General features: G+C 55.2%; 1 protein-coding gene across 2 annotated transcripts in view; it reads left to right on the top strand.

The window, feature by feature from the left end:
* The first annotated feature begins 1,309 nt into the window (after nt 1-1,309).
* Parvb (parvin beta) overlaps nt 1,310-26,739 on the top strand; it is an 81,626-nt gene continuing 56,196 nt past the window's right edge. Inside the window, exon 1 of one of the 2 annotated variants that reach the window (XM_004845426.3) lies at nt 1,310-1,474. In XM_004845426.3, coding sequence (XP_004845483.2) covers nt 1,360-1,474 — 115 coding nt within the window. In that variant the 5' untranslated portion in view covers nt 1,310-1,359. Of the gene's footprint in view, nt 1,475-1,742; nt 2,046-26,739 lie in introns of those variants that run through there. The other variant, XM_087213722.1, reaches the window with a different exon arrangement.

Below are 26,739 nucleotides of genomic sequence, written 5' to 3'. Positions count from 1 at the left end.
CAATTCTCCTGCCTCAGCCTCCTGAGTGCTGGGATTACAGGCGAGTGCCACCACGCCTGGCACAAGCCATCAGTTTGATCACAAGCGTAAGGAAACCTGCAGCTGTCCCACTCTGTGCTGCCTGGGCTGTGAGTCATTCCTTTGTCCAGAGAGGGACCTTGGGCTGGGGATTTAGCTCAGTGGTTCCGCTGCCTGCCTTGCAAGTGGAAGAACCCGAGTTCGATCCCCAGTACCAAAAAAAAAAAAATACAGAAAGGGACCCTGGGGTCTGAGTGTACTTGTGTCCAAGGGACCCTTATTGGACTTCATTATGGCCCGGAAGCACAAGATCAGCACGGAAGGACAGGCTGACGCTACAGTGTGGCAAACAGTGTGCACCGGATTCAGCATCACCGCAGCCTCAGGCATCCACGGGGAGACAGGAACGTGTCCCCAAGTGACGGGGAACTGTGTTCGCGCCTCTTCCTCTACTGAACGGAGGGAAGGTTATTCCGTCCGTGCCCCAGCTCAAGTCCCTGGCTTTACAAGTTTCCTCCGCCCAGTTCCTCCCCAAGTCCCCATCACTGCATCCGGGTCCCTGGGGGTGTGTATCGCGCTGAATGGAAGGAGTTTACTGCAGGGTGCAGGCCCCGAAGCTGCGGATGGGCGCACCCTCAGCTCAGAGCGCACGCCGGGCCGTTGAGGTGGAGCTGGCTTCTGCCCCGCCGGTGCCCTCTGATACCGTTATCTCGGGGTGGGGGGAGCCGCCCACGCCACCCATGCCACCCGCTCCCCTCCCGCTCCTGCCAGTCCTGGCCTCTCCGGAACCCCTCACTCGCTCCTGTCCGGCCTGGGCCTCCTCCAAGCCCACCGCCCGCAGCCGGCCGCATCACCTCGGGGAACTGTGTCCCAGCCCGGACCCCTTTCTGTCCCCATCTCCTACCCACAGCTAGGCCAGCTAGGCCACCTTCCCTCCTAACAGGGCGCCCCGCACCCGTGGGGCCTCCTCTCCGGGGCACCCCCGGTTTTACCTCCAGTGGGGTCTCCAAAACCACTCCACGAGGTCCCCCGAGAGCGGGTGGGGGGTCCCCCAGAGCCATGCGCCCTAAGTCCTTTCCACCCAGAGTCAAGCCCCTGTGCTGTTCCTAACAGATGCTAGCAGCCGCGGTGACACGCGTGTGGCTTCCGGGACGCGCCGAGGGCGCACGCGGGGCTGGGGGGGGGCGGGGGCTCGCAGGGCACCTCTCCCCCCGCCCCCCCGCGCGGCTCTCGGGCTCTCGGGCTCCCTGGAGCGGGGCGGGGCGGGGCGGGGCGGGGCTGGCGGAGGGGAGGGCGGTGCCTCAGGGCCCCTCCCGGGCCGGCGGCGGCGACTCTGCGCCCATGTCCTCCACGCAGCCGCGCTCGCCCACCTCGCGGGCCGCCAAGATGAAGAAGGACGAGTCGTTCCTGGGCAAGTTGGGCGGCACGCTGGCCAGGAAGAAGAAGGCCCGGGAGGGTGAGTGGCCGCGCCGGCCTCCGCGACCTCGGACCTCGGATCCCGGGAACTCACGGCCGGCGCCGAGGCCGCGAGCCGAGCGCCCGCCCCGCGCCCGCCCCGCGCGCTGCCCCCCCCCTCCCGGCCAGCGTCGGTCCCGCGGCCACGCGGAGGGGCGGGGGCCGGGGCGCGGGGCCTGCGGGCCGGGGCTTGTACAGGACCCCCGCGCTTCTCCCCTGTGCCCGAGTAAGGATCTTGTACGCGGCCAACTCTCGGAGTTGCGAGGAACAGAACTTCTGGCGCCTCGCGCGCGCCTGTCCGCGCCGTGGCCGCCTGTCGCGGCCGCGTTCCTGCGTTTCCCACGTCTCCACTCGAGGCGTTTCCCTGGGGCGCCGCCTTGCAGACTTTGCGGCTGTGGAGGACGGAAGGGGGAACCCTGGGGGGTCCCTCAGGCCTGCCCTGGGAAGCCTCCCAACCGGGGGTGAGCCCGGCTTCGTCCTCAGCCACCTGGGCCTGACTCGCCCTAGGAAGAGGTCCTGTACCCCAGGGATGCGAGTGCCCATCACCGTCTCCCCGGTGCTGCATTCCCCAGGTGTGTGTGCCCTAGGACGCATGGAGTGTCCCCACGCCCTGTCCCTGGCTGCTTGTGTTCATGTAATATTTTATTTAATGATGGTCCCAAAGCACAGGAGCAGCGAGACACAGGAGGTGCCGGGGTTCCACACGTGCGAGGGCAGGGCAGCCCTGGCACCTCGAGGCCACGCTGTGGGGCACAGAGGAAGAAACAGCCAGTCCAGGCCTAGCACTGTGAGGTCCAGTGTCCGCTGCACTTTCCCCCAGGACGAGGCAGGCCCAGGGGACGCCTCCTGCCCGTGGATTTCCAGCTCCCTTCGGAAGTGGATGTGCAGTTCCCGATGGCAGGGCCTGGCCATCCTCGCTGGGGCCCCTTGAGGGTCTCCAAGCTGATCAGCCACTCCGGCAGGCTGCTCCTGGACACCTCCACCCCGGCTTGTGTTGCTTTCTGTTGTCAAGTCCCCTAAGTGAGAGTGAGCCGCTGTCACACTCCGCTGTCCCCACTACTCCCTCATGTGCCTCTTCCATGCAGACATGGTCCTCGACAGAAATCCTTTCGGTTCCTCTTTATGCCCTAGGACAATTATAGACTTAAATGACGTCCCCTCTCAATTCATTCCACACTCTGTTTCCTTTTGGTTTTTTGTTATGTTGCCTAGGCTGGCCTTGAACTCCTAGGCCTGTGGGACCCTCCTGCCTCAGCCTCCTGTTGAATGTCTCCTGTGATCCTAAGGAGTGAGAATCATGAAGTGTAGACAGGCAGATAGTGCTGTGAGCAGTCCTCATCAGGGTGGTCACAGAGTGCCCAGGGGGGTGATGTTTGCATTTGGATTGGAAGGAACCACAGGAAGAAATCTTTATTGGAATAGCATGGACCCAGGGTATTCTGGACTCAATAGCTTTTTATAGGTGACCTTTACACTGTTGCAATACAAAGGACACACCCCGAAGTGATGGTCTGGGCTCGGGTTCCCTCAGCAGGCTCCTGTGCATAAACATGGCCAAGAAGCCTGGTTTAATTGAAGCTCTGGGAATCCCAGGAGGGAAAAGCATCGTGTTGAATGGAACAGACGGGAAACGCAGGAGGAGCCAGTTGCTGCCCCTTGGCGATGGTCTCCACCCTCCTGGGTTAGCTGGGCCCTGCCCTGTTCTCAAGGTTGGGCTGCCTGGCACGGGCAGGGCGGGGGGTGTCTCCCATAGGAACACAGGACCACAACTCCTAATTGGTCTCTGGGCAGGAGCTGAGAGCGGAGTGGGCTTCCTGCCTTCACTGCGCGCTGCGCTCTGGGAAGCGGGAAGGACTGGATAATGAGCCTGAATAATTGACAGCGGAGAGTTGCAGAGCCTGCAGGCCTGTTGCCTTGGCAACCTGCCCTTGGGCTCCAGGGCAGGAGCTGCTCTGGGTCCTGGCTTTGGGTGCCAGAGATCTGCTCCTTTGCCTACCAGGAGTGATGGGGAGAGGGCGCAGAGGCCTGGCCTGTCTGCTGCTCCAGCACTCACTTCCTCCTTTGTTAGAAAGTCCCGGAAGCGGGTGTGACTCCGGGAATGCCTGGAGCTTGGAAGCAGGGAGAGGAGGGGTGGCCTGCGAAGGTCAAGGTTCGGGAGCCCAAAGGCGCTTGGCCTCACCCTGACTGACTGGCAGAGCGATGGGCAGGGACAGAGGGACGTGCTGTCCCCTTTCGGGGGAGGTGGCTGGCAGTAGGAACCAGCGCGGAAGTGTCTGAGAGTGACCTTCAGGGCATGATGAAGGGTGGCGTCCACACAGAGGGGCGTCACGTGGTGGCTGGGTCAGAAAAGGGAACTGTGACTGTCGGCATTTGGGAAAGTAGAAGGGGGCACTTAAAACCCCAGAGCACCCCGCACACAGACTAGGGACCCCAGAGGATCCTGTGTCAGGAAGCCCGCTAGCCTCGGTGGGTTTCCAGGGAGCAGGTGCAGAGGGGCCCCGACCCCGTGACCACAGGAGCAGTGGCCCATAGCTCCAGCGGGCTGGGTGGGGCTGGGGACAGTCACAGCTGCTGTTAGAGTCCCCAGAGGCAGCTCTCAGCAGTGAGGCCCTGGATGAAAAGGAGCCGAGCAAGTCAGCTACACCTGCCTGCATGGGAAGCCCCTTCTACTGCCGGAGGCCCCTGGCCAAGCCCAGGTCACTGTGCCTAGGCACTGGACACCAGACGCCACCAAAGGTGATGGTGCCAGGGCCTCTCAGGGCCCACCCAAGCCAGTGTGGGCAAGCCACAGGCTCTGTAGTCCTTGGAGAAAAACCCTAAGGAAGTTCCTGTTCCCAGTTGCCCTGAAAACATAAATACACATACATACACACACCACGCAATATAGTTAGGTGAAAGGACACATTTACAGTGGTAGAACACTTGCCTACCACGTACAGGCCTGAGCAACCCCAGCACCCCAAAAAGAGATATATTTAGAAATATATAAACTGGGCATCATGGCACATGTCTGTAATCCCAGCAATTGGGAGGCTGAGGCAGGAGAATCATGAGTTCAAGGCAGCCTGGGCTACATAGTGAGATCCTGTCTCAAACAAAAGCAAATATATGTGTATTTGTAATGTCTGTCTTCCTTCCTTCCTTCCTTTCCTTTCCTTTCCTTTCCCTCCCTCTCCCTCCCTCTCTCCCTCCCTCCCTCTCTCTTTCTCTTGCTGTGTAGCCCAGTCTGGCCTTGAACTCACAGTGATCCTCCTGCCTCAGCCTCCCCAGTGCTGGGATTATGGGAGTACCTGCCTGGCTGTGTGCTTTTTTTTTTAAAGCAGTTTTGGGTCACAGCCAGGTTGAGTGCTGAGCACAGAGATTCCCACCTGTCCCTTCCCCTCTTCCCCTGACTGCACCCACCATCAGCGTCCCTAGGCTGTAGGGTGCATTTGTATTTTTATTTATTTATGTCAGACAGGGTCTCATTAAGTTGCTCAAGTTGCTCAAGCTGGCCTCAAACTCAAGATTCTCCTGGCTCATGCCCTCAAGTGCTGGGATGATGTATAGGCATGTGCCAACACATCCAGTCAGCGCAGTTGGTACATTTGTTACAGTCATAAATCAACAAGGATATGTGGCTGTCCCTCAAAGGCCGTAGTTTAGGGCTTACTCTTGTCGTGCTACTTTCTGTGGGTCTGGATGGATGCGTGAGGAAATCGTGATGTCCATGGTCACTGTATCTTGCAGAGTGATTTACCTGCTCCTCAAAGCCTCTCGGTTCCACCTGCTTCTTACTCCATTTCCCCCAAACCCTCGAAGGGTAAAAAAAAAAACAACTAACTTTATGTAGCTGGAGTCATACAAGTGTAGCAGCCTTTTGGCTTCTCTCTTTTAGTACTACGTACTTGCTTCCTCCATAGCTTTTTGCGGTTTTGTAGCTTTTTTTCTGATACTGGGGCTAGCACCCAGGCAAGTGGTCTAGCACTGTGCTATACCTGCAGCACCTTTAATTTTGTTTTGAAACTTGTTCTCCCTAAGTTGCCCAGGCTGGCCTGGAACTTGTGTTCCTCTTGATTAAGCCTCTTGAGTAGCTGAGATTAAAGGCGTGCACCACCAGGTGTGCCTAGGTAGCTCATTTCTTTCTTTTTTTTTTTTGGTACTGGCAATCAAACTCAGGACCTTGAACTTGGCAGGCAGGTGTGGTGCTGCTGAGCTACATCCCTGGCCCTGCTCATTTCTTTTTAGTACTGGATAATATTCCATTGTCTGGAGGCATCGCTGTTTATCCATTTACCTACTGAAGGACATCTTCATTGCTTCCAAGTTTTGGGAATTATAAACATAAACACCACTGTGCAGGCTTCCATGTGCATAAAACCTTTCCATTAGTTTGGGTGAATGAATACCAAAGAACATGATGCCGGATCATATGGTAAGACTGGTGCTAGCTGGGTACAGTGACACATCTGTATCCCTGATACTTGGGAGGCTGAGGCAGGAGGATCACAAGTTTGACCCAGCCAGGGCAATTTTGTGAGACCTTGTCTCAAAATAAAATAAAGTGGGCTGGGGTTGTAGCTTAGTGGTAGAGCACTTGTCTTGTATGAACAAGGCCCAAACAGAACAAAAACAAAAACCCCTCCAAACTGTCTTCCAAAATGTCTGTGCCATTCTGCATTTCCTGTTACCCTGTATCCTCACCAGCACTTAGTGTAGTTGGCATTTTGCATTTGGACTGTTCTGATAGATGCAGCTGTTTCACCTGCATTTCCTCCATGGCATATGCTGTGGACCATCTTTTTAGAAACTTATCTTTCATCTGTGTATCTGCTTTGGTGAGTTGTGTGTTCAGGTCTTTGGCCCTCTTTATCTTATTAAAAAAAATTTTTTTTGCAGTGTTGGCTTTTAAACATCTCATTGTTTTCTTATTATTGAGTTATCAGAGTTCTTTGTATATTTTGGAATCAAGTCCTTTAGCAGATCTGTATTCTGCTAATACTTCCCCCAGCCTCCCATCCTTATCTTCTTCTCTGGATCCTGAGGTGTCTTGAGCATTCACTGTAGAAATAGTGACAAGTGAGCAGGATATCAGTACCGGAAACTGTCACTAGGAGCCTGAACTGAAGTGAACTGAAGGCGGAAGTGTCTCAGTGAACACTTGGTCATCCCAGGTCTCAGAGCCCAGCCTGCCGGCTGTGACCACCTTCCTACCACTGTGTAGCCTCTGAGTCCCCCAAGCCCAAGATGTTTGGCCAGGCTCTGTGATAAGAACACCTAGGTAGGCGTGCTGTTTAACTGGCACACACACCGAGGCTTCTAAAATGTTCCATGGGAAGGAGGAGCCCTGAGCTCTCCACAGACCCTGCCACAGGGGAGGAAAACTTCCCTTGGCCCAAACTTCTTTTTTCTCATTTCTTTTCCTTTCTTCCCTTCAAAACTTTTCTTTCTCTCTTCCTTTTTTCCCTTTCCTTTCCCTTCTTCTCCCTCGCTGGCCTCCTTCCCTTCGTGTGCTGGAGATGCAGCCCAGAGCCTCTGTGCCCAACCCTTCTGGACCTTGGGCCACCTCTGTTTGGGGCAGGGACAGCTCTGGGGCCATGAGGGAAGGTACCATGGGGACTTCCCAGTCGTGTGTTCTCAGGCGCTCCTGGGACTCCTGAAATCACTGTTTTTTCCCCTCTGGCTAAGAGGAAGTACATGGCGATCAAGGGAGGCTTGGTGTGGCTTGGTCAAACTTCCTTTGATTCTTATTCTGCCTATAATCTTCAAATGCAGCATTTCCCACTGTGTCCCTGGTGCATTTTGCTGTCCAGTGGAGCCTGTTATTTTCTTGGTAGTTTTCCGAGAAAAATCTCTGAAATGTGGTTTTGATAGAAAATGGGAAAGGTGTACTTTGGGGGTAGGTGACAACCTTTCTGTTGCCTTCCTCTCTGGGCTGGTAGTCCTCTTCCGAGTAGTGCATCTGTGCGTCCCTAGTGCCTTGGGTGTGGGCCTCCTAGGAAAACAGATCTGCCTATAATCCCAGCCTTTGGGAGGCTGAGGCAGGAGGATCGCTGCAGATGCAAAGCCAGCCTGAACTGCAGAGTGAGACCCTGTCTCAAAAACCAAACCAAACCAAACCAAAACAACAACAACAAAGATCCGTTCACTTTTCTACCCTATACTCATCAGGGCGCTCTGCTGGGAATTCCCGACTGGCCTCTGTGGAATTAGTATTTACCACACATCTGGAAGTTGCTGACTAGCACTTCCTGTCTAGTCATCAGAATAATTAAGGGGTGCTTATGCACTTTAAGTGGGTATGAGCCTGCTGTGAGTGGTCTTGAAGTGTTTCTTTGATTGATCCTCCTCCTGCCAGGGTTGGCCAAGGGCAGGTCCATTTACCTAGCTATTTTCTTCTTTCCAAATAGATGGCTCCATCACTGAAAAAGATGTAGTCTAAGACAGCATTTTGTTCCTTCTTGACATTCGCAGTACACTTTACTTTTTAGGTTTCTGGTGAAAATACACTCCTAATGAGTATATTTGCTCAGTATTACACTGCCTGGAGGCTGGAAGACATCACAGAAGGCTGAGGAGGGCTTTATAAACAGACCGTGCTCGGTGGTGTCAATCTGCTTCTGCTAATTGCGGTGGGTAGGAGAGTGTAGACAGAGCACAGTGGAGTGGATCTTACATCTTTGAGTGTCGTCTGGTGACACATATTCCAAAGAGAGACTCTTTTGTGATTATAAGATAAAACAGAGCTGGCGTGGTGGCGCATGCCTATAATCTCAGGACCTAGGAGGCTGAGGCAGGAGGATCCACATGAGTTCGAGGGGAGCCTGGACTATAGAGCAAGACCCTGTCAAAAACAAGCCTCTTTCTAGAGCTCCGGGATCGAAGGAGTAACTTGGTCCGCTGAGCGAGTCCAGGTCTGACTGGGAGGTCTGGGCTTGGTGACCCCACACACCTAGGCATCGGCCCCCTTTCTTTTTTCTTTTTGCAGTACTGGGACTTGAACCCAGGATGATCCTGCTGAGCTACATCACCACCATCTATTTTTTGAGACAGGATCTTGCATGTCATCCTCCTGCCCCAGCCTAGAAGAATGCCCGGTTCCTAGGCAGTGGACCACCCTGCCTGGTGGGGCCTCATTTCTTCATTGGGGCCGTTACCTGCTGTGTCTTTCTAAGCAGCTGTGTTCTCATTGCTTCTCAGAAACGCCCTGCAAGAACGCTGGCCCAGGCACTGCCTGGATCTGTGGCTGCATCTTGCCGTCACCTGTGGGAGATGAGGATGAGATTAGATGGGGGCAGTGGAGCCTGATCAGCAAGCAACGAGCCAGCCCCTGTAAGCATGACTTGAAAGCCAAGGTGTGGGAGGGGTAGGGCTGTTACCAAGTAGCAAGTAGCACTCAGTTTCAACCTTTACAAGCCCAGCTCAGTTTACTGTGCTCAGCCTGTGTTGAGAAGCTTCCGAGGCTGTTCTGGGCTTAGGAGAAAAAGGCAGCTGGACCCGCGAGGCACCCATGGGTGGTGTGGGGCCAGTGCTTGGGACTGAAGCCCTTTCTCCTATCAGCTCAACAATGTTTCCCAGCACTTCCTGAAACATTGTTTCCAGGCTGTGGCTGCCTGTTTGTTGGTAACAAAGTTGCACAGAGTTTTTAGAGCATTTGCCTGTGGGAATGTTGCTATCCTAACTTCCCCAGCCCCTGCTCCTGGGAGGCAGAGCACTTCCCAGAGCAGGTGTTGCTGAGCCCCTGTGCTGTGAACCCGGAATGAGAGACCAGCGCAGTTGGGTGACAGGAGGTTTCTTCTGGGCTCCTCCAAAGCCCAAGGAATCAGAGGACATTGGGAAACACAGAACCCTTTCCGTCTCTTCCCTTTCCCTTCCTTCCTTGCTAATGGTAGTGGGGATTGACCCCAGGGCCTTTGCACTGAACTATATCCCCATCCCTTAAAAATTTTTTATGTTGACGCAAGATCTTGCTAAGTTGCTAAATTGCCCAGGCTGGGTTTGAGCTTGCCCTCCTCCTGCCTCAGCCTCCCAGGGTGCTGGAATTACAGGCCTGCACCACCAGACCCAGCTAAGTTTAGACCTTTGATATAATGTCCTTCGTTATGGTCTTTGAACCCTGGCTTGCTAGCAAACTGGAGTTGGTCAGTGTTCTGACTTGTGTCTAGATGTCCCCCCCCCCCCAAAGCCTCATTCGAACAAGGTGGGGCTATTTCATAGCAGTTATTTTTTTTTTTTTGTACCTGGGAATCGCACTTGGGACCTTGGGCTTGCAAGGCAGGCAGCAGAACCACTGAACTAAATCCCCGGTGGAGGTGGGGCTCTTTCAAAGGTGGCTAAATCTAGAGTGTGTGATTGATTCAAAGGTGCCCTGCTAGCTAGGCCCAAGGGCACTAGGATTAGGGTGTGAGTGGTGTGGGCCTTCAGTGCTCTGAATAAGATAAAAAGGGCAGGAAGAGGCCCTTGAGGTCCCGGTGTTGCTTTTGCTACCTTGTGTGTGGCAGGAACTGTTTCTCCTCTGTGACACCCCCCTGCCACGTGCCACGTGCCACTGTGCCTTGGAGCCGGCTGATTATGGACTGAAACCTCTACAAACTGTGAGCCCTTTGGATGTCAGGTATTTTGTCTCAGCGAGAGAAAAGTAACACAGTGATCCTGGCTTCTTCAAGCCACACCCTCCGCAGTTGATTCTGAAAAGAAGCCTGTTCTTTTGAAAAGTTAGGCATTTTCATACTTCCTTTCTTTTGAAAACTTGGGATTCCAAAGAAAGAATCTAGACTTTAATATTAAACTGTTACAAAGTTAAAGAGGATATGAAGCTTTTATAGCTCCGGGGGCCCCTTCTGCTTGCTTCAGTCGCGCTCCCGGAAGCAGCTGTCATAGTGGGGCCCGTCTGGGCTCCGCTTGCTGCTTCTCTGGTTACTCGGAGGAGCAAAACATTACTGGGCCTGCACTCGGCGTCCTCCAAGTGCTCTGTGCGTGAGGGTGTTTGTAGTTTATTTAGGGTTTAAATAGAATTTGAGGGAGACCTTGTCCATTAATTCCAAGTGTCTTCATCCCTCTCTAGTTTTGAAAATTAATATTGTCTTTCAAAGTGAGGCCCTGCAGGAATCCATGTCCGACGTGTACAAGCTTCATAGACGATCTGAAAAGGGAGGGAAACAGTTAAACAAAATAATCTAAAAAAAAAAAAAAAAAGCCAGACAACGCCTGCAGCCATCAAGCTGTGCCTGAGACCTGGGCGCTCTTGTGTCCCAGGAGGCTGCATGCTCAGCACTGCACACACGAGGACTGTGCGTCCTCAAGCTGGGAAGCAGGTGCTCTGTGCTTGGCCCTTTGCAGGGGCGAGGAGGCTGGGAGAGGCGAGGGCTCAGCCCGGCCCAGCTCGGCCCTCCTTGCTAAACTGGGACAGTCTGTCTCATTTGTGTCTGGGTCACAGTGATGCTGTTCCTCGCTCTGGAGCCTCAGGGTTAGGAAGATCATGGGAGGAATGCTGATGGATGCAGCGCCCGCACATGGCAGCTAGAACACGGGCTGCTTCAGGTTGCTCTGGGACCGCAGTGAGGTCTCCCTGCGCTGGGGGCCAGTGCCTGCCTGGCTCCTCCCATCCCTGCTCTTCCTCAGATTATGGCTGCGCCTGATTACTAGACGCACCAGGGTGCACTTGCTGTTCTAGTTGCTCAGCTGGGGTCCTGTGCCAGCCATGGAAGGTTCTTGAGGCATCCCAGCCAGCCCTTGACCTCTCACTGGTGTCATGGCCTACGATGACTTGGGACAAAGTGGGCACTGGGTCTTGGACTGGGGCCTCAGGGTCCTTGCCATGGGGATAGCTGTGAAGTGTCAGGAAGGTGGTCGCCCTCCTCCTGCTCCTCCTCCTGCTCCTCCTCCTGCTCCTCCTCCTCCTGCTCCTCCTGCCCCTCCTCCTCCTGCCCCTCCTCCTCCTCCTCCTCCTCCTCTTCCTCCTTTTCCTCCTTTTTTGGAGACAGGGTCTCACCGTGTAGTTCAAGCTGGCTTTGAACTCACTATGTAGCCTAAGGTGGACTCAAACTCCTGGCAATCCTCCTGCTTCAGCCTCCCAGAATGCTGGGATCACAGGTGTGTGCTACCATGCCCAGTTTAGGAAGGTCTGAGTATTAAATGAGCTCTGGCCAGGTATGGTGGCCCACACCTCTAATCCCAGCTATTCTGGAGGCTGAGGCAGGAAGATCAGTAGTTCAAGGCCAGCCTGGGTAACTTAGGGAGACTCACAAAATAAAAAAGCATTGACATGTGAGACCCTAGATTCCATCCCCTGTACCACAAAAGAACAAGAACAAAACCTAAAAGAAAATGAGGTCAGGTTGGGGTGAGTTGTGTCTCCCTGTGTCCTGGAGGCCAGAAGCCCAAGCCCAAGGAGGCTCCAGGCAGATGCTGCCCGCCTCTGCCACCTGCTGCTGTCTGCTGCCATCCTTGGTCCCGTTCTGGTCCCCTGGCCGTCCCTCCCTGTGTGTCTGACCCACATTCTCCCATTTTATAAGGACATCAGATTAAGGACCACCCCAGTGTCCTCATTTTAACTTGATCGCCTCTGTAAAGTCCCGGTTTCTAGGTACAGTCACAGTCAGAGATCCTGGGGTTAGGGCTTTGGCGGGTCTGTTTTTGGGTTGGTGGTGGGAACACAATTCAGCCCATAACAGTAATGAAACCTTAGAAATGGCAGGGTGGAGCTGGCCTCAGGAGCCCTGGCCCAGGACTGGTGTGACGCTCTACTGTGTGTGTGTGTGTGTGTGCGCGCGTGTGTGTGCGCACACGTGCGCGTGCTCGTGTGGCGGGGGACCAGAGTGACATCCCCATAGCATCATCTCTGGGGACAAGGCCTTCTTCCTCCCCAGAGCCCACCCCAGGGAAGATGCTTGTGGGGAGGTCACTGTAACCTCAGCCCCGACGTGTCCCAAACCTGTCTCTGGGGGCAGCCACTTGTGCTTGATGGGTCCACTAGATCAGTGGAGAAGTAGGGGATGGAGCGGAAGACAGCGTGCACACACAGCCAGGGAGAGAGCGAAGCATCAGCCCCCCAAAAGACCAGCAGGGAGAAGGATTGGCCACTCTCCACACCCATCCCCAAGTGCAGAGCAAGCCCAGAAGCTCAGGGTTCACCAGCACATGGCCCGGAAGTGACCCCAGGCGTTGGTTATTTGGGCAGTGCTGATGCCACGTCGACGTGTCTTTTGGGGCTTTTGGGCCATTTTCAGTGAGAAGAGGTGGAAGTCCAGTCCTTCTGGCTGTGGGGCTGGGGGAGCTGGGCTGCGGGTCCAGGGCTTCAACTGAGGCCTGGAGAGGATGGAGGAGCCTGGGGAAACTTCTGTGTGCTGCCATGGGGATGGCCCAGAAGGAAGGGTTCTGCTGCAGCCAGGACAAGGAAGCAGCCAAGCCAGCTCCCTGCCTGCATCCTTTGGGCGCAGCTGGGAGTCGGAGGTGCACTGCTCACGCTTGGCGAATGTCTGATTAGTTTCAGGTATTGCTCTACACTTGTTAACGGGCACAAAAGGACCCTCCGGGTGACAGTGCCAGCAGAGCACACGCAGAGCCAGTCTGCCTGCCATGGTAGATCAGACTCCGCCGGCAGCCACAGGCCCCCAGGAGGCATCCCCGCTGCTGTGCTGCCCATTTATTGGTTTTTGTTTTCTTCCTCGTTGAGTGATCTGATTTTAAGCACTTTCTGAGCTTGTTGCAAGGAGCCCCAGGTTCACAACAGCCCTAAGATGCTGGCTGGAAATCAGACTCGAACTGGTGCTTCATTTTGAGGGGGGGAGCAGCTGCCCGGAAATGGGCTGTTGGGGCTCAGCCTCTCTGCCTCTGAGTGGCTGTGACAGTGTCTTGTTGGCTGCCCCTTGTCCTTGTTTATACTTTTCCAGACGCTGCTGTGTCTTTGAACCCAAATGCCTGGCTCTGTTTTTCTGTCATTGTCTACAGCAGTGGTTGATGAACCCTTATCATGAAGGGCCAGAGAGTGACTATTTTAGCCTCTGTGAGACTGTGGTCTCTGTCACAGCTGCTGAACTCTGCTGCTATAGCATACATGAGAAGCTATAGGAAATAGAGAAAGGCCTGTGCATGGCTGTGTTTCAATAAAGCTTTACTGAAAAAAAAAAAAGCGATGGACCAGCTTTGGCCCCGGCCATGGTTTGCTGGCCCCGATCTGTGCCATAGATCTGAGGCAGGATTTTAGAGCCCAGGCTATATCTTGATGTCTCTAAGACCTCGTGGATTGTAGACAGGTAGAGAAGCAATGTCATTCAGAGAGATGGCCCTGGGGTCACCTGTCCCCATCGGCTTGCTGACCTTGGGCTGGCTCGTCTCTGAGCCGAAGGGATGATGGCAGTGCCTCCCTTCCCCATCACAGGTGGTATGAAGGGTTAACTGTGACAAAGTGGGAAGCGTCCGCGCCAGCAAGGCCCACGTGTGTGCCACAGGGAGACACTGGGCAGAGATGTGGAGGCAGAAGGCGAGGCTGGGGCTGTGGAGTTATTTTCACCTGTGCCCAGCCATGCCACCTTCAGGTGCTGGCATCTTACTGTGCAGTCTGTGTCGTGAAGTCCGAAGGTGGCCTGTGGCTCTCACTGCTCCTGGCTTCGGGGCACCACTTGAGCTGAGGAAGAGCCAGGGAGGTGGAGCTGAGGCGGGGCGGGACATAGATCTCCTGTGATACCCATAAAAATCCTGCTGCCCGTGACCAGGGAAAGGGCTCCCCCACGCCGCCAACGGAGACCTGTGCTTGATGGCTGTAAAGTCCCTGGTGCAGAGTCTGTCATCCTCCCGCAGGGCAGGCGGAGGGCCAGGCTGGCTGAGCTGCTGTTGGCAGACTTGGGGTGGGGTGATGAGAAGAGGAGAAAGTCCAGTTACAGCCTGTGACTCCAGCAGCCTTTAGGCCCAGCGTGACATGTGCCAGGGAGTGATCCCAAGTCTCAGGCGGCAGTGCCAAGTGTGAGAAGTGGTGCTGGTGCCCAGCCTGGCGACAGCAGGGAAAGGGAGAGAAGAGGCTGGCCTGCCCGTCCTGCTGAGGGGCACTCTGTGTGGGGACCATGCCCGCCTGGTGCAGGAAGCAGGTGTTCACCCGTGTCACTGGGAGGGGCTGCGGTTCAGGGGGCTGCTGTGGGTTGAGTTGTGACCCCCTGAAAAGTAGGTTCCAGTCCTGGTCCCAGTGCCTGTGATGTGGCCTTGTGTGGAAGCAGGGTCTTTGCAGATGGGAGAAAGTGTGAGTTGCAGTGCCCGAAGGCTCGAGTCATGGTACCTAAAGGAGGAGAGAGGAGAAAGAGACCAGAAGGGGAGCAGGCTGGAAGACACAGCTAGAGACGGGGATGCGGCCACAGCCTCAGTTTCTAGAGATTGACAGCCCGCACCAGGGGCTGCCCAAGGAAATGAGGCCCTGCCCATTCCTTGGTCTCAGACCTCCTGCTCCCTCGCTGACTGAGTCCGCCGCAAAGTGTTCCAGACTTGCCCCATCCAAAATCCCCATCCCAGAACATACTGAAGAATCTTAGTGCGATTCTGATCATCACAGAAAAGTTGGCCCTCACGGCTGCTGTCGAAACAGATCCACTGTGCCATTGTAGGGTAACCAGCCCTGGGCAATCGGAAGCCGGTGGCACCGTGGTGTCTCCGTAGACCTTCATCCACAAATCCGGGTGGTGAGAGTCAGTGTGGAGCTCAGTGGTGGCACCATCACTTGGTGCATGCAAGGTGCTGGGTCCCATGCCCACCCTCAGCACAACAAACAGAAACCAAAACAAAAAACAGTGGCATCCACATTGCAGTTTGCCGATCCCTGGTTCAAACCAACAGTTTGTTCCCAGGGAGGTGACCATTTAAAGTTTTCTGCTGAGCTGGGCATGGTTGTCACACACCCATGATCCCAGCACTGGGGGACTGAGGCAGGAGGATCACGAGTTTGAGGCCAGCCTGGGGTTTATAGCAAGACTGTCAAACAAACAAGCATACAAACAAAGATGCAAAGAACAAAAAACCTCCCCAGTATTGTGCTGCTGTCGCCTGTGGCTTTCCCACGGCCCCTGGAATGAGCGTTGGTATAATATGTACAGTGTGGATAAAGTAACGCTTTACTGTCTCCCATGGGAGAGGGTTATGAAGAGCTCAGGACGTAGGAGGTACTGAATGTGTCTGTCATCTGCTGAGCTCCCTCTTGTTGGGAACACTGTCTTCGAAAACCTTTTGTGACATAGCAGTGTTCTTCCCAAGAGCTAAATGGTGGAAGTGACCCAGATGCCCATAGATAGATGAATGGATGAACACAGTGTGGTCCATACACAAAGTAGAACATTACTCAGCCTTGAATGGGAAGGACATTCTGGCTCGTGCTCCAGCATGGGTGAACCTCTAGGACCTTATTCTCAGTGACATGAACCTGTCACAGGGGCAAGGAATCGGCTCCTGTGAGCTGCAGGCTGGAGACCCAGGAGGGTGGGAGGTGTAAGGTCACCCAACTCCCAGCTGGAGGTGGCAGCTGGAGGACAGTCGGCCCAGGGGACTGCACCGTCACTCTGTCCCTGGTTCCGTCCAGGCCTCACCAGGAGGGATGAGGCTGCTCACGTCGGGCAGAGCTGTCTGCTTTACTCAGTGCACCATGAAAATGCTGGTCCTGCCCTTCCAGAATAGCATTTGACCGAAATGGGGACTGTGGATCAACGCCCAGTTCCTTGCGGGTTCTGATTCTGCCTGCATTATTTCCCAAATGCTGAGCCTAAGTGGGCAAATCACTGCGCCTCTCTGTGCCCATTTCTCCAGCCAACCAGTGTAGGAAGCTCCCAGGTGGTGCTGGCCAGGACTGGGATTCTTGTCTTACGTCCCCCCCTAGCATGGGAAGTTCTCTTCTCTCTTTTTTTTGCTTCCTGTCTCAACCTGGCAAAAATGCTCAGTCTTGAAGCATGTGGTTCCATTTGCAGGAAAATTAAACACATTTAAGAGTAAATTAAATTAGAGGATTTGTGATCATTAGCTAAGTAAATTATTTTTTAAGAGAAAGTAATGTACCACGCAGGATACAGCACACGGTAGAGTGCTCAATGAGTATTTGTCAGCAGGAACGATAATTTTAGGAGCCAATCAAGTCATATATAATGGGATTATTTGGTTCTAAAACTAATGAAGTGACTATAGAGCAATAATAGCTGCTAAAAAGTAACCTGTGTGTACAAAACCCGAAGACAAGAGAAAGACCCCGTGCTGGAGTTTAGCCAAGAGTGAGGGGAGGGTGGCACTCTGCATCTCAGACCACATAGGGACTCTGACCTGCAGGGTCCGTGCCCTGGGCAGATGGTCGGAGGGGGCTGGGTAGAACCAGATGCTGCTTGGTAGTTTGAGTTCATAGAGCCCTGGGAGGGTGCTGGGGTCCTGGCTCTCAGCCTCTGCTGGACTGAGCCTTCCCAGCCCCGCACCAGGTGTCTGGAGGAGAGGTGAGGGGGCCAGAGAGGCTGCAGAGGGGCCCTGAGCTCTGACCGACAGGCCTCTGTCCTGCGTAGATGCTGCAGGCTCATGCCTGGGGCTTGGGGAGACTGGACAAGGGATAGGACCAGAGTGGGGACCTGGAGTGGGCCCTTCACAGTGTAGCAGGAGCTTAGCTGGAAGCCTGGGCTGTTCGAGATGCATTGAGGCCACCAGATGCCAGCCCAGGGCATGCTCTGGCCAAGGATGTGGCCCTGGACGTGACCGCCCCAGACATCAGCTGCCTTCTTGCCCGGGGGCAAAATGAAAACTCCTGCCTAACAGGGGTCTTGAAAATAAGAAATGCGATCATGCAGACTAACAGAGGGCCTCCCCATCCCACTGGCTTGAGGCTGGAGCTTTGTTCTCTCACAGTGTTGGAGGCCAGAAGGTCCACAGTTGAGGTGTCTGCAAGTCGGGGTCCACCGGCTGGGTCCCCCCGCCCCGCCAGGGTCCTCTTGCTCCTCCCAGTGGTGGCAGCTGCTGGCTGTCCCTGGTACCCCGCAGCTTGTGGACACGTTGCTGCAGTCTCTGTCTCCATTGTCACCAGGTGTCCTGCCCACGTGCCTCCGTCCGTCTGTCTTCACAGGCCCTCGCCCTTCTGTGTGTCAGCTTCCCTCTTCCCGTAAGGACTACACCTGGGCTGTCCCTGCCCATGGCACTTCCTGCCAACTTGATCGCATTTGCAAAGATCCTGTTCCCAAATATGGCATCTTTGCAGATTCCAGGTGGACGTGAATTCCAGGAGGTTCTGTTCCCTGCTCAGCACTGCAGCTTAATTAGCACCTAAAAGCCATTACTTATTATTATCTCTATTCTTGTGATTTTCATAGGAGAGGAAATGGTAGGGGATTAATAGTCAAAACAGAGCTAATTATATTTCATCTTTTTTTTTCCTTTTGTGGTACTGAGAATTGAACCCAGAGCCTTTGTACTGAGTTACATCCCCAGGCCTTTTTCATTTTTTTCTGTTTTCAGACAGGGTCTCCTCACTAAGTGCCCAGGCTGGCCTTGAACTTGTGATCCTCCTGCCTCAGCCTTCCAGAGTGCTGCCACCAAGCCTGGCTCATATTTTATCTTGTTTCTGCACAGCCATTGATTCATCTTTTTTTTTTTTTTTGGTACTTGGGATTGAACTCAGGACCTTGTGCTTCCCAGGCAGGCGCTGTGCCGCTGAGCTACAGCCCTGGCCCTGCCACTGGTTCATCTTGAAGGCTGCTCTTGGCTTCTAAAGGAAAGAGGAGAAGGATTTGTCCTTTTCAATTCGAAACAGAGTATGAGGCTCTTTTCACAGTGCCCACCGCTCACAATCCCATAAACCCTTCTAGCTTCCGTCTGTTGTAGTTTCTTCTACAGCTTCTGCTCTGTGTAGTTTTCAGCCATAGGTGAACGGCAGTTTTTCTGATGTACACTCTTAAAATAAAAGCCACTCGCTTTCTGCCTTGGGACACCAAGCGGGCTGTTGTGGTGCTCGAGGCTCGCTCTTAGGGCAGAGGAGATGCCGGTGGCTGCAGATGTGGGTTTCCCGGGGAGACTCGGAGTAGCAGGTACTTGGTGACAGTTGTCTGCCTTTAAAAAGAAGCGTCTACATCTTTAAAAAGTCTCCTGGAGTTTGTTTGACAGCTGCGGGATGTGTCATTAAACACTGGCTGGGCTGTCATTGTGTTTTAAATAGCACTGTCATTCTGCTGGCGGTGCCTTTGCCGAGGTGTGGGCGACAGGTCCGAGTCCAGTTCCCTCTGCTGCCACACTTGCTCTGCTTCTCACCGGGAGAAGCCTTCTTGCCTGTGTCCTGAGAAGGGGGAGAGGACACCTGGAAGTGGCAGGCGCCTTCTCGGATTAGGACGTTGTACCTCATCGTTACAGGGACATCTTCAGTCCCAATATCGGGGGCCACTTTGAAGAGGAAACCATGGATGAATGCAGAGGGAGACCCCGGGGCGGAGCGGGAAGTTGGTGAGAAAGGAGGTGGAAGTCGGGAGCTTCGGGCTCCAGCAGCCCTGGCATTTCTGGTCTGCTTGAGTCGCATGCCATGGGCCCTGGCAGAGGATGTGGCCATGGCCGCCCAGCCCCCTTAGCCCTCAGTGCCTGGGTCATGGAGGTGTCCTGGGGTCTGGTGTTGCCCAGCAGGAAGGATGGGAGAGAAGCAGGAGCCGCCCAGTGTGGCCGAGCGCAGCTCCTCCCTCCGCAGCTCCTCCCACCGCAGCCCGGGATTCCCTGTGGCCATGTTCTGAAGTCACCACAAACCCAGGAGGAGGGAACCTCTAGCCTCAGATCACAACCTCAGCCTCAGTTCAGTAGACAACCCTGCTCCGTGTGTCTGTCTTATGAGTTTATCAACGCTGAACTCCTGGCCAACAGCCACAGCTCAGCCTGCACCAAGCAGCTCCCGCCGGCCGCCCTCTGGGCTCAGGTTGCGGCTCCACCCCGCCCAGGCCAGGGCTCCTGTTTTAAACATTGACACCGGCAAGGAGCACAAAAGTGCCAGAAGTCTGGCACCACCTAGTCCCTGAAACAGACCCTTGTTTATAAGCGGAGAGCTGAAACCGGAAGGTGGCGGCACCTGGTTGGCCCATGGGGAGCGCGACTGTCAGGCAGCTCAGGTTTTGCCTCTTTTCTGTGTCCCCGACCACAGACCACATGGGGCTTGCACGGGCTGGTGAGAAGGAAGATTTGCAAACTCAGAATGCAGGAGCCAGAGCAGCAGCTGCAGTGTGACAATGATTTGCTAAACAGTGTAGAAGAAAAATCAAACTTTCCTCTCCCCACGTGACTTCCCACCCCAGGGCGCTGATGCCAAGCTCTTCTCCAGGGTTCCCCGCTGGGGGTCCTCAAGGTCCTCTCAATCCTGGTATCGCCTGCCTGGAGATCAGATAGCGCCAAAGCCCACGGCACAGCAGGCTTCAGATGCCAACCACCTTGGATCTGTGCTTCCTTTTCTCGCTCTTTCAATGCTGGAGCTCGAACCTAGGGCCTCACACATGCTAGGCAAGTGGTCTACCACTGAGCCACCCCCAGCCCCACTCTGTGTTAGGGGCCCTGGGCCGGGAGCTGCAGGGGGAGAGCAACATGCACTTCTCTGGTTTCATGAATGCTACTGTGTTTGCGTTGGTCCCTTCGGTCACCCGTGGCCTGCTCTGTGCTGGGGATTCACACAGAAAGGACCCAGCCCCTGCTCACAAAGGCTCAGCTGCTGCCCAGCCCAGGCAGGGTGGGAGTCCCTGGCTGAGGTCGGGTGAGGAGCTGTCACGGACCAAGACAACTGAGTCCCCACCCCAAGCCCACCTCTGCTTCCTGGTCCCTGGCCAGTGTTCCTTGGAGCAGTGAGGTCCCAGAAGGTGAGGGGTATGGTCTCTGACGAGAGGCCCAGGACAGTTTCCCCTGGGAGGGAGTGGGGATGGGCGGGGGAGCAGAGGCTAGGCTGGGTGGTGCGGGGCTTGGGCAGTGGCGGAACTTTCCCCTCAGTTGAGCCTCGTCGGGATCAGGCCCTGCAGTTTTCCATTCTTGGCATCCCTAGGCCTCTGGGCAGCCTTCCTGGTCACCAGGGGGAGAGCCCTGCCATTGCCTTCGGGTGGCCCTTTCTTCCTGGCGATGTGTCTTGGATTCCTTTCTCCTTCAACATTTTTTTTTTTTAGAGGTACTTTGGGTTGAACCAGGGCCTTCTCACTGTGCTGTATTCCAAAGCCCTTTTAAATTTTGGAATAGAGTCTTGCTAAATTGCCCAGGCTGGGCTCGAATGTGGGATCCTCCTGCGTCAGCCTCCCGGAGTGCTGGGATGGTAAGCACACACTATCATGCACGGCTCCCATACACACCTTCTGTGGAGAGACATCTGCATGGCCTGGAATGGGCTGCATCCAGATTGAGGATACTTGGATAGAGCAGAAAGGGGCTCAGCTGGGGAGCAGGAGCCGCCATGGCCTCCCACCTTGGGAGGCAAGAGCTCCAGGCTTGCAGAGGTGGGGAGCAGGTCATCCATTGGTGAGAAGAGGTTGCAGGCTTAGCCATGTGGCCGCAAAGCACTGCTCCAGGTCATCCTAGAGTCGGGTGCTCAGCACCAGGGCTCTGTGAGCTGTTCTTCCTGCCAGTTTCCAGGTCTGATTGACTGTACAACCCAGTTGGTGAGCAGGTGGGGTTGTGTGGAGAGGGAACTGTCATTTATTGGGGTTGCAGTGGGTGGGATGGAGCGGAACACTGGGATCTACCACTGTGGGGTCCTCAGAGCAGACGGCCCAGCTGGCTCCATGTGCAGATGGGGCCCCCGGAGCTCTGGGACCCGGCTTCCTCCCTGCTGGCTCTCCAAGTGCATGGCTGGCTTTGTCCATCTGTTTCGTCTTCCTGTGGCCCAGCAGAGGAAGTGGCCACTCCAGGCAGCACTGGGGACATCCAGGTCCTTTTGCTGTGGGCCACTCCGAGGTGGGGGTTCTCAGAGGAAGAAGTTGGCCAGGGAGTTTGTCTTTATTTCCCCTCCTTCCTTTAAAGGAAGCTTTGGTTTTTCTTAAAAGCCGCGAAAAGAACTGAAAATGAGACAGCAGACTGAGTGCCTGCTGTGTACCAGGCAGGTGGCTAGGGTAGAATCCATCCTTTCTTAAATGTTGCCCTACTAGTTTCCTTTTTTCTGAGATAATTTTGTCCTCAATGGAATGCTGTGTGCTTTAGAAGTTATCATGTTTCAGAATTGTTTTTATTAGTGCCCATTTGCAGTACCCAGTGATCGCAGTCCTCCTGGGGAGTTGGTGCGTGCACGTGACACCTCGTAATTCTTTTGGGTTCCCTTCCTTCTCCTCCCTTCTTCCTTCTCCATCTCTTGTTCCCTTTATCCTTTGTGAATGATCTCTCTTCCTGTTTCCTGTTATCTTTTATTTTGCTCTTAATTTTTTTCCTAGGGTCTTGTGCTTGTCTTGAACTCACTGTGTACAGGCAGTCTTTGAACTCACAGGGATCTTCCTGCCTCAGCCTCCTGAATGCTGGGAATATAGCATGTACCACCTTGCCCAGCTGTTTTGCTCTTTAAATGTATTTATGCTGTGGGTTTTTCCTGTTTGTTATGGCCAGTAACTGGCCCAACATGGGTTCCCAAAGGACAGGAGGGTACCTTCCTCCCAGTCAGCCCTTGGAGCTCACGTGGGAACATTTAGTAAAAAAATCCATACCTCTCTGGCTCTTAGTGGATGATATGGGAAAGGATGCACCCACCAGCAAGGGTGGGACTTCATTTTGTTTATTCTGAGTTAATTATTGTAATAAGAGGAGCCTTCTCCACTCCCATCCTGCAGTGCATCTCACAGTGCTGCTGTTCTCTGAGACGCCACACTGGGCGCTTCCTCCCACGTGTTTCTGACCCTCACTGTGCCAGGGCTCCCAGGGGTAGTGGGTGCCCAGCACACACCCAAGGCGGCTCCTGACATGTGTGCGTGTGCCTCTCACACCCTGGTGTCCGCATCTGCTGGATGGTGCCATGACAAGCCTCCGTCTCCCTGCCCCATGGGCGCCCTCATGGGAATGCAGCCTGGCAGGGGAGGTGATGGGGGGACCAACACACAGCAGGCAAATCCCTGCCACTTTGCTGGATGTTCAGTTAAAATGGTCTAAATCTGACTCTAAGATTCATTCGTGCTCTGGGAGGCTTAGGAGGGTTGCAAGCTCAAGCCCTAGGGAACTTAGTGAGACCTCTCTCAAAGTAAAATAATCATGACAATGATGATATTAATAATAGGGCTGGGATGTAGCTCAGGCCAAAGGCTCTGGCTTCAATCCTCACTAATGCAAAAAAGAAAAAAAAGTCCATGGGGTTCCTGTTTCCCTTTAAAGGTCAGACAGTGACCCCTGTTGCTTTTGCCCCCAATCCCCTGAGCTCCCTGGGCTCCGGCATCTGCTTGGTCTTGGTGGGCTTAGCAGGGGCAGTGCTTTGAAGATCCACTCATCCTGCCTGCCGTCTCTTGGGCATCTCTAGGTGCTGGACTGACCAGAGGCCCCACCACATGGCAGGGGCAGGGGACAGACCCAGGTCTTCTTCCCGGTCCCAAGGGTGCCCTGGCCTTGCTCCTGGCTGCAGAGACCTCCATTGAGCCCCTGAGTGAGGAAGCCATTAAGCTTTGGGGCCGTGTCAGTGGGGCATCATGAAGCTGCTGCCAGGCCCCTGGTCCCGACTGGCTGACCCTGAGTTTGGGTCATGGGGTTGGAAGTGGCTGAGAGAGTAGGGCCACCAAGGGCTGCCTGTGGGTCCCCTGAGGCACCGGAGGGGCGTGGCTCCCCTGAGATTATAATTGGAGCCGAAAAGCTCCTGTTGTCTAGTGGTGTCCCATTTCCCGTGTGTGTGTGTGTGTGTGTGTGTGTGTGTGTGTGTGTGTGTGTGTGTGGTGACACTGGTGTAGACAAACTCACTGTGCCGTGGTCACCTGGAAGTACAGCTGATGCCTGATGTATGTGACAGAATGTGTGACAATGCTAATGACACACAACCATGCTGCTGGTATTTATTGTACTCTACTTTTAACCATTGCCCTTTCCACCTGGGCATGTGGCTCAGTGCTGGAGCGAGGACTTAGCGTGCTTGGGGGGCTGTGGCATTGAGACCAAGGGGACCCTAAACTGCCCCGGGCACCGACCTGTCTGTCAGGTCGTGACTCAGGGGCATCAGGAGCCACACGGAGCGGTCGCCCACCCTGCGCCCTCTTGGAGTGCATACATGTGTGCTAGGCGTCCCCACAAGGACTGAACAGATGTGACACATTTCCGAGGACATGCGCATCATTCAGGGACACAGGTCTGCAAGTGTGGTTGTAGTAAGAGCCACCTGCAGCCTGTGAAGTCGGTCCTGGTCCCAAACCCCCTCTGAGCACAGAGCCTGCCTGGCCAGTGGCCAGTGGACACTGGGCCAGCTGAGACCAGGCCCGCATCAGAGCCCAGGGCAGGGCCCACACTGCAGGCCGGGGGCTCCACCGCCATGCCCTCTCCCCTTCCAGAGCCTTCTCCATGCATAGGCACCAAAGTGCAGCCTGCAGCCTTCACAGCTGGGGCGGCCCCGCAGGCTACGGCTTTCTGTTTCTGGATTTGATTTCTGTTGTCGTGGAAACAGGGTGACAAGTGTTCAGTGCGTGGGTGTCTGGTCTTCCGAGTAGTTGGCAGCTGGGAGACACAGTTGGCCTGATGCAGAGTGCCTGTGGGACGGTCACCTCCCTGTGGGGTCGGGGGGAGGCCCCGCCCGCCTCTCCTGTCCACGTCCCTGCCCCCTGCCTGGCTCGCTTCCCTCACCAGGGCCCCAGTGGCAGCGGTTGGAGCCCCAGGTGGGGCTCACTCTCCCCCTGGGCCGGCTGTGTGTCAGGTCACGAGGGGAGGGGCGCGCTCTTCCTCCTCCGTGTGGGTCATTCCCAGGAAGCAGCTCGCCAGACCCACAGTGGGAGGGTTGGGGCAGGGCAGTGGGAGATAGCAGTGACATCTTGTGGCCCAGTGCTATCGTGTGCCGCACCCAGCGTCCTGTGGCCTGGGCTCGGGGCTTCCTCAGTCACCCAAAAAGGGGCGTTGCAAGTCACGGTGGTGTCCCTGCTGGCCATATATGATGCCACCATGTCCCACTGCCCTGCCAGTGCCTGGTGGCCTCACTCAGCTGCAGAGCCCTGTGGAGCGTCCCTGTTGTCCCCCTCAGCCATACCTCCTCACCAGTGAGTTCTCCTGTTCTCTTGCTTCTTGCTCGTGGCAGCTAAACCCAGAGCTGGCCTTGGTCTGTCTCTGCTTCCGGGGAATTTCTTTCCCACGAACAGACCTGGGCTGGCCTTGTCCCAGGCTGGGGACAGGGACATCAGTATCAGGACACGGGGGAAGGAGCGCCCTTGGCTACCCCCTTACAGTCCAGGGGGTCCTGGGTCTGACTTGGAGAACGGAGTTTCTGTCACTGGGGGGGCATGTGGGCCTCTGGGCCCCGAAGAGTGATACTTGGGTCCCCAGAGGTGGGGTCACCAGGAGTCCCTGTGTGGCTTGAGACACCCAGCTCTTCCCATCCACTTCCCTGGCCCTTGTCTGGCTCCTGTGAGTTCCACACTGTCTGTCCCTGCCCGAGGAATCCGCTGGGGACAGGAACGGCAGAGCCAGGAGGTGTGTGCATCCGTGCTGCCGCTGTTTTGTCTTCCTTGAGGTCTGCTTGCTGGGTGTTCCCAAGTGCCAGCTCGATTAGAGCTTGCTGGGTGGTTTTTTTAAGTTTATTTTCTGCTGGGTGTTTTTCTGTCGCTGGAAGAGCAGCTGTGGATGTGGGAGAGGACTGCTGAAGCAGGAGGTACGGGAGCGGGGCCCTCGTGGCACAGCCTGAGGTCCCCGTGGGCCTGGCCTGGCCGCACCCACAGCCTGCACCTGGCCCTTTCCAGGCCCTCAGGTGTCCCCTCCTCCCAGGCTTGATGAGGCCTCAGAAGTCATGACAGGCCCCAGTTCCCAAGGGTAAACGTGTACGTTAAAAAATCCATTGCAGTAAAGGACATAGCCTCGAATCCCCCCCCGAATCCATCTCCAGACCCTCATCCCATCATGCTTGCCACTTTCTGAAGCCGTTCTGGAGTCCTCTTTCCTTGGTTCTGCCTTGATGTCCTGAATCGATTCAAAACATTTCCCTTTCATGGTCATTTTGACTTTGGGGAAGAGCTGGAAGTCCCTCGGTGCCAGACCCATTGACTTAGGTGGATGAGGACTCAGCGTCATGTTTTTACAAGCAGCAGCAGTCACTGTATGTTTGATCCTACCTCATACGGACACGAAAGAGGACTCCAGAGCTGCCTCGGGGCTTGGCAGTGTGTCTGTTACCCAAGTACATTTTTTTAGTGTAAACACACACTGTTTCTTGATCAGCCTGTGTGTGTGGCTGCTTGATTAGTTGGGTAGGGAGGGCAGAAACCCGGCTCTGTTGCTTCCTGGTCAGGATACCTTGGGCAACTTCCCTGACTTTCCTGTGTCATGGTCCTCATTGGAGGAGCAGTGCTAAGCCAGGGGCTCCCATCACTGGCTCCCCCAGGCCTCGGAAAGGTGGCAGCAGTGAGATGCCTCCTCCTCCCTCCTTGCCCCTGGGGTCCGAGACTTTAAGAATGGCTGGAGGTTTCTTAGATGCATGACGTCCCCGCAGCTGTTATTTTGTGGAAGGGACTGTGTGCTTGGTCAGGCTGGGTCAGGCTGTGAATGTCACCATTTAGCTGCCTTTTCCCAGGCTTGTGGCTGCTCCCTGAGTCCCTGGGCCCTGATTATGAGGTCCCCAGCTCCTTCAGACATCTTCCTGCCGCATGACAGGACTCATAGCAGGACTCGGTTTGTGGTCATTAATCAGTCCTCTCCTGCTGGTGAGGAGGAGATGGGGGGGCTGGCACCTTCTGCCTCCTCCCTGCAGTACAGAGTTCTTCACAGCTCAGCCAGGAGGTCACCTCCTGCAGGAAGCCTGCCAGGACAGCCACTCACCTCCCTGGGCACCACACCCTATTTGTTATTTGCCCACCAGATGCTGCTGTGTCCGAGTCCTCCCTGGGCCTGCCCAGTGCCTGGGGTGACCTTAGTGGATGCCCACTCTGTGCATGCGGTGAGTGAATACCACACGTTCCGTGGGCCGCATCTTTCTGAGGCTCTACTGGGAAGTTTATGCGGAAAGGCCCACAGCGTTACTCAGTGTCAGGAGCTCAAGAAGGAACACACTGTATCTTCTCCCTGGCCCTGACTCTTGGACTTCTCAGTGCCGACCACAGGTGGCACCTGAACTGGGCTGAGAGTTGTCACTGTGGTTGTCCCCAAACACAGATGTTTGTGTGCAGCTGAGCAGGACAAGCCTCGGATATTTGGGGTTCACTT

The sequence above is a fragment of the Heterocephalus glaber genome, unplaced genomic scaffold, assembly GCF_053883595.1.
Source record: "Heterocephalus glaber isolate CG9 unplaced genomic scaffold, H.glaber_assembly_v1.0 deba00001444, whole genome shotgun sequence".
NCBI classification, from domain to species: domain Eukaryota; kingdom Metazoa; phylum Chordata; class Mammalia; order Rodentia; family Bathyergidae; genus Heterocephalus; species Heterocephalus glaber.
The sequence above is the reverse complement of the archived record's forward strand: the minus strand, read 5'-3'. Positions and strand labels throughout refer to the sequence as shown.